Here is an 11718-nt window from a genome sequence, read left to right as displayed (position 1 = left end):
AACCACTGCCTGCTCTGGAGGCTCTGGGGAGAAGAAACTGGTGTGTGTAAAGAGGTGCAGTGGGGATAAAGCCAGCAGTGCTGCTTCTGGAATGTGTCGCTGGAATGTTTCCCTGCTATAGTGTTGTCTTAATAATCCAGCAGTTTAACACAGGGAAAATCAGATCATGTGCTTTAGAATTAGTGTAACAGAAAGGATGTCAGAGATGCCAGCAGTAAATTGTGCCTGGTGCTTTCAGCTTTCTTCTTTGAAGTGGCCATTAGGGTCTTACCTTGCATCAGCACACAGAACGTTTAACAGGCTGAGCAAATGTACACACAGCAAAGGATTCCACTTTTGGTTCAATTTGAAGTCCAGTCCAAACTGATTGAAGCGCTTATGTTTGAGCTAATGACTGGTTTACCTGAGCACAAATCAAGTTTTAGATAGATATATAATTAGAGGAGTTCCTAGAGCCCAGTTTCATTTTGTGTGTGATCCATTGCCCCTCCGGCCCTTGCCAGAGGGTTGTGGGGTTTTTTGTTCAGTCTGGATCTGACTTTATCATCATTATCCTTGGGAATGCTGGATCTCCTGCACCTTGGATACTCAGCTTTCTGCAGTATGTCTATTCCAGAAATGAGCATACAGAATGCTTGTCATCTCCCAGGCTGTGATCTGAGGTGATTGGTTGCCATCATCTATGAGGCTGACTTAGGTTACAGCTCAGTTGTCCTGTGCTGTGCTGGGAGAAGCAAAGTTTAACCTGCATTTAGTGGTCAAGCGGGTTACAGATGCTTCTTAAGGCACAGTAACGTACTCCTATGTCTCAGAGTGCAAATTGGCTTTTCCAGGCAGGTGTTTAAGGTAACTTGGTGTAGTTTGATGCTTGCAGTTTACTCCTGCCTTCAGTGGTGGTTCTGTTGTCTTGTGCTTTTCAAAAGCTCTTCCTTTCTTTCTTTCTTAAACACTTCAAGCACTAATTTGATTTACTTTAGTGTCTCTAAACACACAGAATAAATGCTATGGAAAGTATTGAGATTTACCAATGAAATGAATGCTTTAAACTCAAATTTCCAGAGAGCAATTAGCTTACACCCCAGCACTGCTGCTGATCTGACATGTGCAGTAAACTCTTCCTTGTGTTTTGCTTTCTGACTTTCTCTTTACAGTCATCCTACTCCCAGCTGCTGGCAGCTACCTGCCTTACCAAGCTCGTGTCACGCACAAACAACCCGTTACCATTGGAACAGCGAATAGATATCCGTAAGTGCAAGCCTCAGTTCTTCTGATCACACTAATGGGAATGTCCTGTGGGCTTTCACCACGGCTGAGAGGTTTTCTGCAACCCACTGGGCTTTGCATGGACATCCTGAGGTACAGGATGCCCAAAAGGCAAAGAAACATTTCTGTGTATCAAGAGTTCTGTATCAAGGGTTTGTAGGGCAGAACTCTCACCTGTCTCTAACCACTTCCCAGATCTGTTCCTCAGCTGTCATATGTTAAAGGCACAAGTAAAAGATCAATACTTGTATCTGACCTGCTACTGGTTATTTTTTGCCCTGCTTTCCTAAAGCAGTGTTGTCATCTCAGTCCCTTCTGCCAAGTTTTCCTCTACAGCTACTTCTTCTCTGTTTCAGGGAACTATGTGCTCAACTACCTTGCCACGAGGCCAAAGCTGGCAACGTTTGTCACGCAAGCATTAATCCAGTTGTATGCCAGGATCACAAAGTTGGGCTGGTTTGACTGTCAGAAGGATGAATATGTCTTCAGGAACGTGATCACAGATGTCACAAGGTTTTTACAGGTCAGATTTTCTTTGTGAGATGAATACACACCTTGTGGCACTTGCAAGTCCGTGCACTTCCAGCTATTGTTTAGCACCTCAGTATCCTCTGTGCAGCCCTTCATCTGGGCATTTGTTGGTGGAATAGTGACTGCCAGGGCTGAGCAGCTGACAACTGGCAGGACAGGTCAGTGGTTTACAGCTTGAAGCGTGGTGGGGCAGGGGTTTATTTCTGGATGCTGCCACCATTAGTATGCAGTGGTTAAGACCCATCTTCTAGCATTCCAGTTGCACAATTCTTCTTTCAAGCTTCAGTACACCCTGCTGATGAGTGCAAAATGGTAAACACGTGGGTTCATTGTCTAGGAGGGAAATAATGTGCCATGCTTGACTTGCTTCCCTTCACTGCAAGGGTGACGCATGCCTGGAAATGGTGTTTGATGTTTAGCTGAGCTATCGTAACAAAATATAGCTCAAAACTGGCGTGTTAAACATGTTCCTGTTTCAAATTGTCTTTAAGAGTCTCTTGGTTCATAAACATACATGCTGCCACCACAGTGTAAGGGATTCATTCCCAACCCAAAAGACTGTGTAGGTGGGAGGTTGCCTCCTCAGGTTTCCTGTTCTGGCTACTCTAGTACACAGGAGGCTGCTCTTGATTTTAAAGCTGTGGTTCAGCAAGGCTTGCCAGTGGCTTCTATCAGATATTATCATGTAAATACCAAGACTGTCATCAGGAGCTGGTCCAGGAAAGTGGCCATGTCCCAAGCCTAAGTATGCCTCAGTTTCTCTCTTGCAGCCAAGCTGAGCTGGGGATCTGCAAAGCAAGGTGGAGCTGGGAAAGGCAACATAATTTATTACAGAAGAGAAACTGGGGCAAAGGAACAACACAGGTTGTTTCTCTTCAGTCAGTTGATAAATGGATTAACGTTCCCAGAGAGGAGGTGTCTGTGACAGGCTCAGCTCACAATTGGCCCCTTGTTGGAGTCTTCAGTGCAGGCAGAGGCTGAGCAGGCTGTGGAGAATGGAGTCCCTTGACTGGGAGATGGGCTCTGGTGGCTGGAGAAACCTGGTCAGCTGCTGCTTGTGGTGTTTGAGGTCTGGAGTTTAGAAAGGGGAGGATTTCTTTCCCAGAGCTCTTATCTGGCAGTTTTAATACTCAGGTTCCCACAGAGCCTCTGCTAACATGAAACTGGCTTTTGGAAAACAAGCTCTTTCAGAGCTCAGGCACAAAGTGGTTGGTTAAACCATTAAATGAAAGGAGCCTGGTTTTATTACCTTCTGTCACCCGACTCTTCAGGCCCCTTTGCATTGCTCACAACACCCACATTTCAGAAGCATGTTTAAAATTCTCTTTTGGTGTTGCTTGTGGTGGTTTTCCAGTCACAGTACTACAAGGGTAAAGCACTTGCAGACAAACGTGTCTCCAGGTCTTCCAAGCAGAGAGGTCTTTGTATGCTGGTGAAGCTTCATAACCCTGTGGCACTGCTAACTGCATTCCTTGTCCCTTTGCTTTCCCAGGATAGTGTAGAGCACTGCATCATAGGAGTGACAATCCTGTCCCAACTAACTAATGAAATTAATCAAGTAAGTGCTACAGCCTTCCTCAGTGAAGTAAGTGTCCCAATTTTCTCATTCATATTGTTGTGTCCTGCTGTGTGGTGTTGGGGGTTGGTTGGGGTTTTGGTGTGGGGATGTTGTGTTGGGTGGTGGTCTTTTTCATTTTGTTGTTTTTACCCAGTCACTGTTGTGAGATGCTGAAACCTCCTGTCCTGAGAAACTGTTTCGTTTCACTGGCGTCTTCCATCTTCTCCCATATTTTGATGTGATTTGAGGTAGAATCATGGAATCCCAGACTGCTTTATGTTGGAAGGGACCTTAAAGCTCATCCAGCTCCAACCCCTGCCACGGGCAGGGACAGCTTCTGCTAGAGCAGCTTGCTCCAAGCCCCTGTGTCCAATCTGACCTTGAGCACTGCCAGGGATGGGGCAGCCACAGCTTCTCTGGGCACCCCGTGACCATTTCCATGCCCAGGCTTTTGTACAACCCCAGCTCCATCTCCACGGGCTGGTCCTTCACTTCCTTACATCAGGGGTAGAAGCAAGTGTGATGACCTCTAGAAATGGTTCTGTTTCTATCAGCATCTTTATCCAGTGCTACACTCCTGCTTGCAGGAGGATGGGCAGCACAGAAGCTGGCATCTGTCCCAATTCCAGTCTCTACAGGTTGATGCTAGAATAAGAAATGAAGTTAAAGCCTGATCAGAAATCTCTTCCTAGGTTCTTGGCTGTCAAACCTGCCACAGTTTCCTACTCCTTCCTGAGTGTGCTCTGTGCCAGCCAGTGCTCAGGGCTGCACTCAGAGACTCATTTGGGAAAGTCTAAAACTGCCATTACTTGCAAAATAATAAATGTGCCAATGTGGCCACTCATCAGTGAGCTCTTGTGTGTGTACATGGCAAAACCCACCCCAAAGCTCCTTCATGGGGCTTCTCTTCAGGCTTTTCTTGGTAACTGGTGAAACTTCCAACTGCACTGCACGACAGTTGAAGTTCCTCGAGCTCTGTTTGCCCAGGTGCTTATTCCATAAGCTCCCAGAACAAATAAAGCAGAGTGCTGGTAACTGTTGGGAAGTCTCAGTTTTCATTCTGTGAGTACTGCACAGGCTTGCCCAGAGGTGCTGAGTATCCCCTGTGCTGCAGCAGTTCACTGGTGGAAGGCACATGGCCTCCTGGTGAAGGAAAAGAGAAATGCTTATTCACTGTGAGCCCAGACCCACGTGAGATATGCAGTGACCACAGAGAGAGGAAATAATGCTCATTTCCTGAAAGAGCCTAAAATCCAATAGCAGGAGGTGAGGGATGGTAATTCAGTCGTTAGAGCACCTGAGCAATTTAGGTTCAGTTCTGATCTGCCACCAGCTGCTGTGTGGTGCAGGGCTTCTCCTCACCTGCAGTATAAGAGACAGTGTTTGCAGCCTCCATGGGGTTGTTGTGATGGCTCATATGTTAAAGTGAGGTCTACGGTGGTTAGAGCTGCAGATTCCTGCAATGCTGGATGAGAAGGGTGCATATTTAAGGTTAAAAGAGGTGTAGTAGCAAAAGCATAAGGAAAGTGGAGCTTCAAGTTGTGTGCCTCTGCTTGAACGGGCTGGAGACTTTGTTCTCCAGTATAAAGCAGTTTGTGTGGATTTGCCTCTTGAATTTCATCTCACCTTATTCTGCTACAGTGAGAGGTCCAGAACTGGAGCTTGCTATGATAGATACAGCACAGTCCAAACTGGCTGGCAGTGGTTAACTCTCCTTCTAGTTTCTTCTCATCTGTGCAGGTTCAGGAGGGGAATTAGGATTGCTGGGACTTGACCATGTGTCTGCCCAGGGCTTCAGGTAGGATCGAACTCTCAGGAGTTTGGAGCACTTTAGAAGGCAGTGTTGGAGTTTCTAAAATGACTGAAGTACTTTTGATCCTGCTTTGGAAGAGATTGAAATGAACTCAAGAGTAAACCCACCCTTGCTGTCAGGCAGGGTGCAGGGGAGCTGCATTGTGAGTATTGGAGGTGGAAGGTCCTGTCAGCAGCAGTATGATTTTATCCATGGAAGAACCACAGCACAGTGCATCCCCCTGGAGTAGCCAACTGGTGTGACATCGCTTTGGGGAGGAAGACCTGGGTGTCCCAGGACTTAACAGGGCTCCACTATGGCCTGCTGGTCTTGTTCCACCTCTGCCCCTCAGGTCTAAGCATTGCTTTTCTCTCTGCTCAGGCGGATACTACTCATCCACTGACCAAGCACAGGAAAATAGCCTCTTCCTTCCGTGATTCATCTTTGTTCGATATTTTCACACTGTCATGCAATTTACTGAAACAGGTAAGGAATCTGTCATTTGGCATCTATTCTGGGGCTGCATGTTGGTAACAGGCTTTGTGCTCTTCTGCCTAAGAGCTCCTCTCAATCTCCCCTTTGGCAGGTTCAAGCCATTCTGCTTGTCCTGTCCCTACAGGCCCTTGTCCAAAGCCTCTCTCCAGGTTTCCTGTAGCCCCTTCAGGCACTGGAGCTGCTCTCAGGTCTCCCCTTCAGGAGCCTTCTCTTCTCCAGGCTGCCCCAGCCCAGCTCTCTCAGCCTGGCTCCAGAGCAGAGCTGCTCCAGCCCTGGTAGCATCCCCATGGCCTCCTCTGGCCTCAGTCCAACAGCTCCAGGTCCCTCTTGTGCTGTTGCCCCAGAGCTGGATTAGGACTGCAGTTTTGGGGTTTATTTTGTTATTAGTTTGGGGATTTTTGGTTTGGTTTAAGTACAGAGTGATAATACAAAACATACACAGGCTGGCCTGTCCCTGGATCCCAGACCCAAATGCTGCATTTTAGCTGCAGTGAAATGACCTGGCATTTCATGTCCATTGAGTTCTTTGTGTTACTTGAGAGTATCCCTGTGTTCCCTGCCCATGGCAGTGTGTAACCAGAGCAGGGTTTGTGCAGATCATCTATGCAGCAGAAATGGAGGCACTCATTTCCATAGGAGGGGTAGGTGGAGCAACAGGATTCCCTGCTGTGAAGTGCTCCTCAGGCAGAAAATGTATTCTTGTGTTTAACCTTAATAAGAACTTCCTTATCTCTGGAATCTCATGGTATGATTGCATGCTGGCAAGCCTGGCTAGTTTTCCTCCTGTGCAGTACAAGCTGAGTGAAAAAGAAAGTGCTGTTTATCCATCTCCTGTGAAGATAAAGCATGTAAATACACATGCTGCCTGTAAAAGTATGTGATCACTGGGGTTGGTGCTTGTGCATGTGATCCTTATGATTGCCACATCCTGTTTCAAGTTAAATTACTGCCTCAGACTCAGCTGTCACCTTGATTTCTTTTTCCTTTTTGTAATCCCATGTCTTTTATAGGCTTCTGGGAAGAACCTGAACCTGAATGATGAGAGCCAGCATGGGCTGCTCATGCAGCTGCTTAAGCTCACACACAACTGCCTGAACTTTGATTTCATTGGCACATCAACAGACGAGTCCTCAGATGATCTTTGCACTGTGCAGATCCCAACCAGTTGGAGATCAGGTAAGCCTGGCTATGATCTCCACCACAGCAGCTGAGAGCAGGGCTGAGCTGCTCCATCCCTTGCTGTACTGTGATAAACGGCCATGTAGGATGTCAGATGTAAAATCCAGCCTTTCCTTAGTCCTATTACAAATGCAATTCAGTTGGGGTTGGCTCTCTTGAGCTATAAAAACACCCTCTGCCCTTCCAGTCTTCCACCTGCCAATTCAGGAAACAGCAAATGGTTGGGCTGCTTTAGAAATGGCAGTACCAAGTGACTGGGCACCTGCTCGCAGCATCCTTGCTGTTCTCACCAGTCACTTTGCAGGCAGTTTCACAGATTGTGTGCTTAAAATATCTCCCTGTAATTTTGTCTTAGCAGCAAGTACCAGGAAATTTGCTTTATTTCTAGGAAAGGAAATGGGGTAAAAATGTCAAATCCCTTGGGAATGTTTTCCTAGAGTGGTACTTCACATGACAGTACACATGCCATGGTTGGTAAGCTGAGCTTTACACCTATGGAAAGCAGTAGATGGAGGTGTCCTCAGTATAATGCTCTGTTCTCTTTCAGCATTCTTGGATTCTTCAACCCTTCAGTTGTTTTTTGATCTTTATCATTCCATCCCTCCTTCGTTTTCTCCTCTGGTAAGTTCAGTGTTTATTTCCCTTACAGACTCCACTACCAGGAAGTGTGTGTAGGGTTCATCTGGGAGACTAACTGGTGATTAAAATGCCTTAGGCTGGCTTCATAGAGCTGCCTCCACACTGATGACACTGCCATGTGCCATAGTGACAAAGGATCCAGTGCTGCTGTCTTGATGCATCTGCAGGTTTAGATTTGACCTAAGAGCAGCTTGTTTGCTTCCAGCCCTCTTCCTTGTCTTTCCATAGCTTGGAGCCTGCCTGCTCACTCTCCCAGCCACCCCTTTTTTGAGGGATGCTATTCTGACTTCACTGCTGAGTCAATCCTAAAACTGTACTGTGAGTAGGTAGGGAGCACAACTGATGAATGTACTTTCTCCGTCCACACTTTCAAAGTAGGCCATGTCCCAGTTGGATGAAGTGGCCAATAGAACAGCTGAACTCAAAGATGGAGTATTTCTTCTTGGGGAAAGAAGACCTGCCTGGCAGACACTGCCCTGTCTGCTAAATACTTCTCAGTCAGAGCTGGTCAGAGGGAATGAGGTTTTGCCTCTGGGTAAGGCTTGCAGGGTGCCAGTCCCTAGCTAACTGCTGCTGCTCTCCCAAATCCTGTTCACTACCCTGTTACTACTGCAGTGGCACCCTGGGAATTCACTCTGGATTTAAATTCCAGAGGGTGGGTTGAGACCAACTTCATTTATTTTTATTCCTGCCTTTCATTCTGTCTCCAGCGATACTTCTCCAAGTCTGAGTTAAGTTCAGCAGCTTTCCCTGCCAATCCGGGGGCATGCTCAGTCTGGTGCAATCTGTATTCTCCATCTGAAGAAATCCCAGCATTTCTGGGAGCAGAGCTTGGAACACACCTTTGACATACCCAGATGACACAGCCGCAAAGGGAAGGAGCTGTCCCAGAGCATGCAAAGGAGCAGCAGACTGAAATGGTTCCTTATGTCATGAAAAGGAAACGTGCTGTTCACTTTATTGCTCTGATTCCTTCCTTTCTATTTATTCCTTGCCCCTTCCAGGTCCTGTCCTGCCTGGTGCAGATAGCCTCCGTGCGCAGATCCCTCTTCAACAACGCAGAGAGAGCAAAGTTCTTATCTCATCTCGTGGATGGAGTTAAACGAATACTGGAAAACCCCCAGGTGAGTATTCGGATGCAGGCAGTGGAATCAGGTCCCTGCTTACTCAGCATCGTGTTTTTTCACCAAAAATACTTTCTACTGTGTGTGTCCCACTTGTGGCACTGGGCTGAAGGGTGCAACATAGAATCCCAGGCTGGTTTGTGTTGGAAGGGACCCTAAAGCTCACCCAGTTCCAGCCCCCTGCTACGGGCAGGGACACTTTCCACTAGAGCAGGTTGCTCCAAGCCCGATCCAGCCTGGCCTTGAACACTGCCAGGGATGGGGCAGCCACAGCGTCTCTGGGCACCCTGTGCCAGCGCCTCAGCACCCTCATCTTGCCGCTCTCTTCCTTTTCCTACCATTCCACCATCTCTGCACCTCCTGCAGCTGACCACCAAGCACTGGGGAGTGTTTCTCAGTTCTCCTCTTGTTCTCCTCTCAGAGTTTGTCAGACCCAAACAACTACCATGAGTTCTGCCGGTTGCTGGCCCGGTTGAAAAGCAACTACCAGCTGGGAGAGCTGGTGAAGGTGGAAAACTACCCCGAGGTTATCCGTCTCATTGCCAACTTCACCGTGACCAGCCTGCAGGTACAGAATAGTTCTACTCACCCTCGAGGGGTGCTCATGCCCTTTGTCTTCTCTCCAAACAAAATCACAACCCTCTTGGCTGTTCTTCACCCTGTAATTTGCTGTTATTTTACCACAAAGCCCCACAGGCTCTGGCAGAACCCTGTGGAGGAGCATTGATGATTCTCTGAATTCCTCCTGAATGGAGCAGGATGTGAGGGAAGGCAGGGCTGCTGTGCCTCCAGAGCCTTCCCATGTCCTAGCAGAGGGGAAAAACCCAGCTTGTTAAATAAGACTTATTTTTAGACTTCTGTATCAGTCGCTATTAAAATGCAGTTGAAGTGGTTGCTTGTAATATGAACATCATGCCATATTCTTACTGTGTTTTCCACTGGTGGATACAGCTTGTAACTGCTCCCCTGCACAGAATATGGTCAAGGAAACTGTATAGGTTGCATAATGCCTTTGTCTCTTAAATCTTAATATTTATCTGGGAAGCAGCTTTAAGCTGTACATTCAACTGGGGGAGCTGCTCGCAGCATGCTACAGCATGAGCTCAGCAGCAGTTTGGGACCAAAGGCTTTGGCTCAGCTGCACCGCCCAGGAGCTAAGGATTGTCTGTCAGTGTTCACTGGATGCTGATCATGCCCATTGAATAGGTGCTCACATTGGCACCTACAGTATTAAAGCTGCTAGATACTGCCTTGTCTGTGCTGTGTGAGTCCAAATAACGTGGGTGAAAGAACCAAGATCATAACTTGGTTTCCTCGCCCTCTCCTCCCTGCTTTCCTGCCCTCTCTTTCTCCTGCAGCACTGGGAGTTCGCCCCGAACAGTGTTCACTATCTGCTGAGCCTGTGGCAGCGCCTGGCTGCATCAGTGCCCTATGTTAAAGCCACAGAGCCTCACATGCTGGAAACATACACCCCAGAAGTCACAAAAGCTTACATCACATCCAGGCTGGAGTCTGTGCACATCATCCTGAGGTAAGCAGAGCAGAGGGATGGCAGCAGTCTGCCTGCCAGCACCAGGCTAACACTGCAGGGTCCAGTGTTTTTCCATTCTGAATTCTCATTTAAATGGGTATGGCTGCAGGAAGTTCTGGGAGTCGCCACTGGTTCCTCAGGCTGGTTCACCTAAACTGCATGTTCTGCCTCTGAAGTTTGTTTTAAGCTGGGTTTTTTGAGACCTTGCTCAATCTCCAGTGGCTGAGATTGATCTGAGTGGTCTCTGGTTATGTGTAGAATTCATCTTGTTACCAAACATCTGCAGCATACCATTTACACTGCCATCAAAGCAGAGAGGAACATGTATACAAAGAGTGACTCAGTTGTTAAATCTCCGCTGTAGGATGGCAAAATTACACCTAAAACTATCTTCTTTCTTTTCCGTTTGAGTGTAAGTGCAGCCTACAGGACTGTCGGTGCCTGAACTGGTGTGGGATGAATTCCACCTTGTGTGTGTTTGTGTTTGATGAAGACAAAGGATCAAATAGTAAATTAATGTCTCTGTTCAGGACTGACCAGCTTATACCTTTTTAGGTGTCTAACAGCATGGTTACCTGGTTCTGGAGTTTGCAGTAAACTTATTGTTGAGGTTCGTGTACTTAGAGGAAACAGCAATAACCCATTGAGAAAGATGGGAAGCTTTGTTAGACAAAGACAACTAGAGAGAGACCTTGTTCTTGGCACTGCACACTCTGTTCAAAGACCTGGATGCGTGTTAAAGATGTAAGAAGAGCTTACTTATCCCAGGTCCCAATGGCCTTTGCACCTGAGCCACTGCTGTGCTGATTTATGGTCACAGTAACAGTCGGGTGATTGAATCGGTTGGTGCAGTTCTTCATCCTGGCAAATAGCAGAGGCAGAGACTTGAATCATTGGAATTGTAGGGCTGAGAAAGCATCTTCTACATGATAGAAATAAGCTTATGTTATCGTAGAACCCCAGATTGCTTTGGGGTGGAAGAGATCTTAAAGCTTACCCAGTTCCAACCCCTGCCACAGGCAGGGACCCCTTCCACTGGAGCAGCTTGCTCCAAGCCGCTGTGTCCAACCTGGCCTTGAGCACTGCCAGGGATGGGGCAGCCACAGCTTCTCTGGGCACCCTGTGCCAGCGCCTCAGCACCCTCACAGGGAAGAGCTTCTGCCTAATGTCTAATATAGAGCTAGCTGTGGAGTTGCAGTGGATGGCCATAATGATGGCCTCCTCTGGGCTCGCTCCAGCAGCTTCACATCCCTCTTGTGTTGGGGTCTCAGCGTACACTGAAGCCTGGTCATGGGGAGCTTCTCGTCATCCAACACCCCCAAGTCCTTCTCCGTATGGGTTAGGCTATCTCTACAGTTTAAGTCCTTTTCTAATCTGCTTTCTTGCTGCTTAGGGATGGTTTGGAGGATCCGCTGGATGATACCGGCCTTGTACAGCAGCAGCTAGATCAGCTGTCCACTATTGGCCGGTGCGAGTATGAGAAGACCTGTGCTCTGCTTGTGCAGCTCTTTGACCAGTCAGCCCAGTCCTACCAGGAGCTGCTGCAGAGTGCCACTGCCAGCCCCATGGATGTTGCTGTACAAGAAGGTGAGCGTGTTTGAGAGCT

The 11718-nt window shown here is 47.7% G+C and overlaps 1 protein-coding gene across 1 annotated transcript in view; it reads left to right on the top strand.

The window, feature by feature from the left end:
* The window catches only part of XPO7 (exportin 7), a 37480-nt gene that overhangs the window by 10258 nt on the left and 15504 nt on the right, over nucleotides 1-11718 (top strand). The window contains exons 3-12 of the mRNA XM_061349796.1: nucleotides 1152-1245; nucleotides 1620-1786; nucleotides 3287-3379; nucleotides 5526-5630; nucleotides 6650-6815; nucleotides 7366-7439; nucleotides 8462-8581; nucleotides 9003-9149; nucleotides 9940-10112; nucleotides 11506-11699. Of these exons, the coding sequence (XP_061205780.1) occupies nucleotides 1152-1245; nucleotides 1620-1786; nucleotides 3287-3379; nucleotides 5526-5630; nucleotides 6650-6815; nucleotides 7366-7439; nucleotides 8462-8581; nucleotides 9003-9149; nucleotides 9940-10112; nucleotides 11506-11699 (1333 nt within the window). The remainder of the gene's footprint in view (nucleotides 1-1151; nucleotides 1246-1619; nucleotides 1787-3286; nucleotides 3380-5525; nucleotides 5631-6649; nucleotides 6816-7365; nucleotides 7440-8461; nucleotides 8582-9002; nucleotides 9150-9939; nucleotides 10113-11505; nucleotides 11700-11718) is intronic.

Source organism: Neopsephotus bourkii, unplaced genomic scaffold, assembly GCF_033783945.1.
Source record: "Neopsephotus bourkii isolate Nb327-2 ecotype Australia unplaced genomic scaffold, CSIRO-AGI_Nbou_v1 NB_457, whole genome shotgun sequence".
In the NCBI taxonomy this organism is placed as follows: Eukaryota; Metazoa; Chordata; class Aves; order Psittaciformes; family Psittacidae; genus Neopsephotus; species Neopsephotus bourkii.
This window is presented reverse-complemented; position numbering and strand designations above follow the sequence as displayed.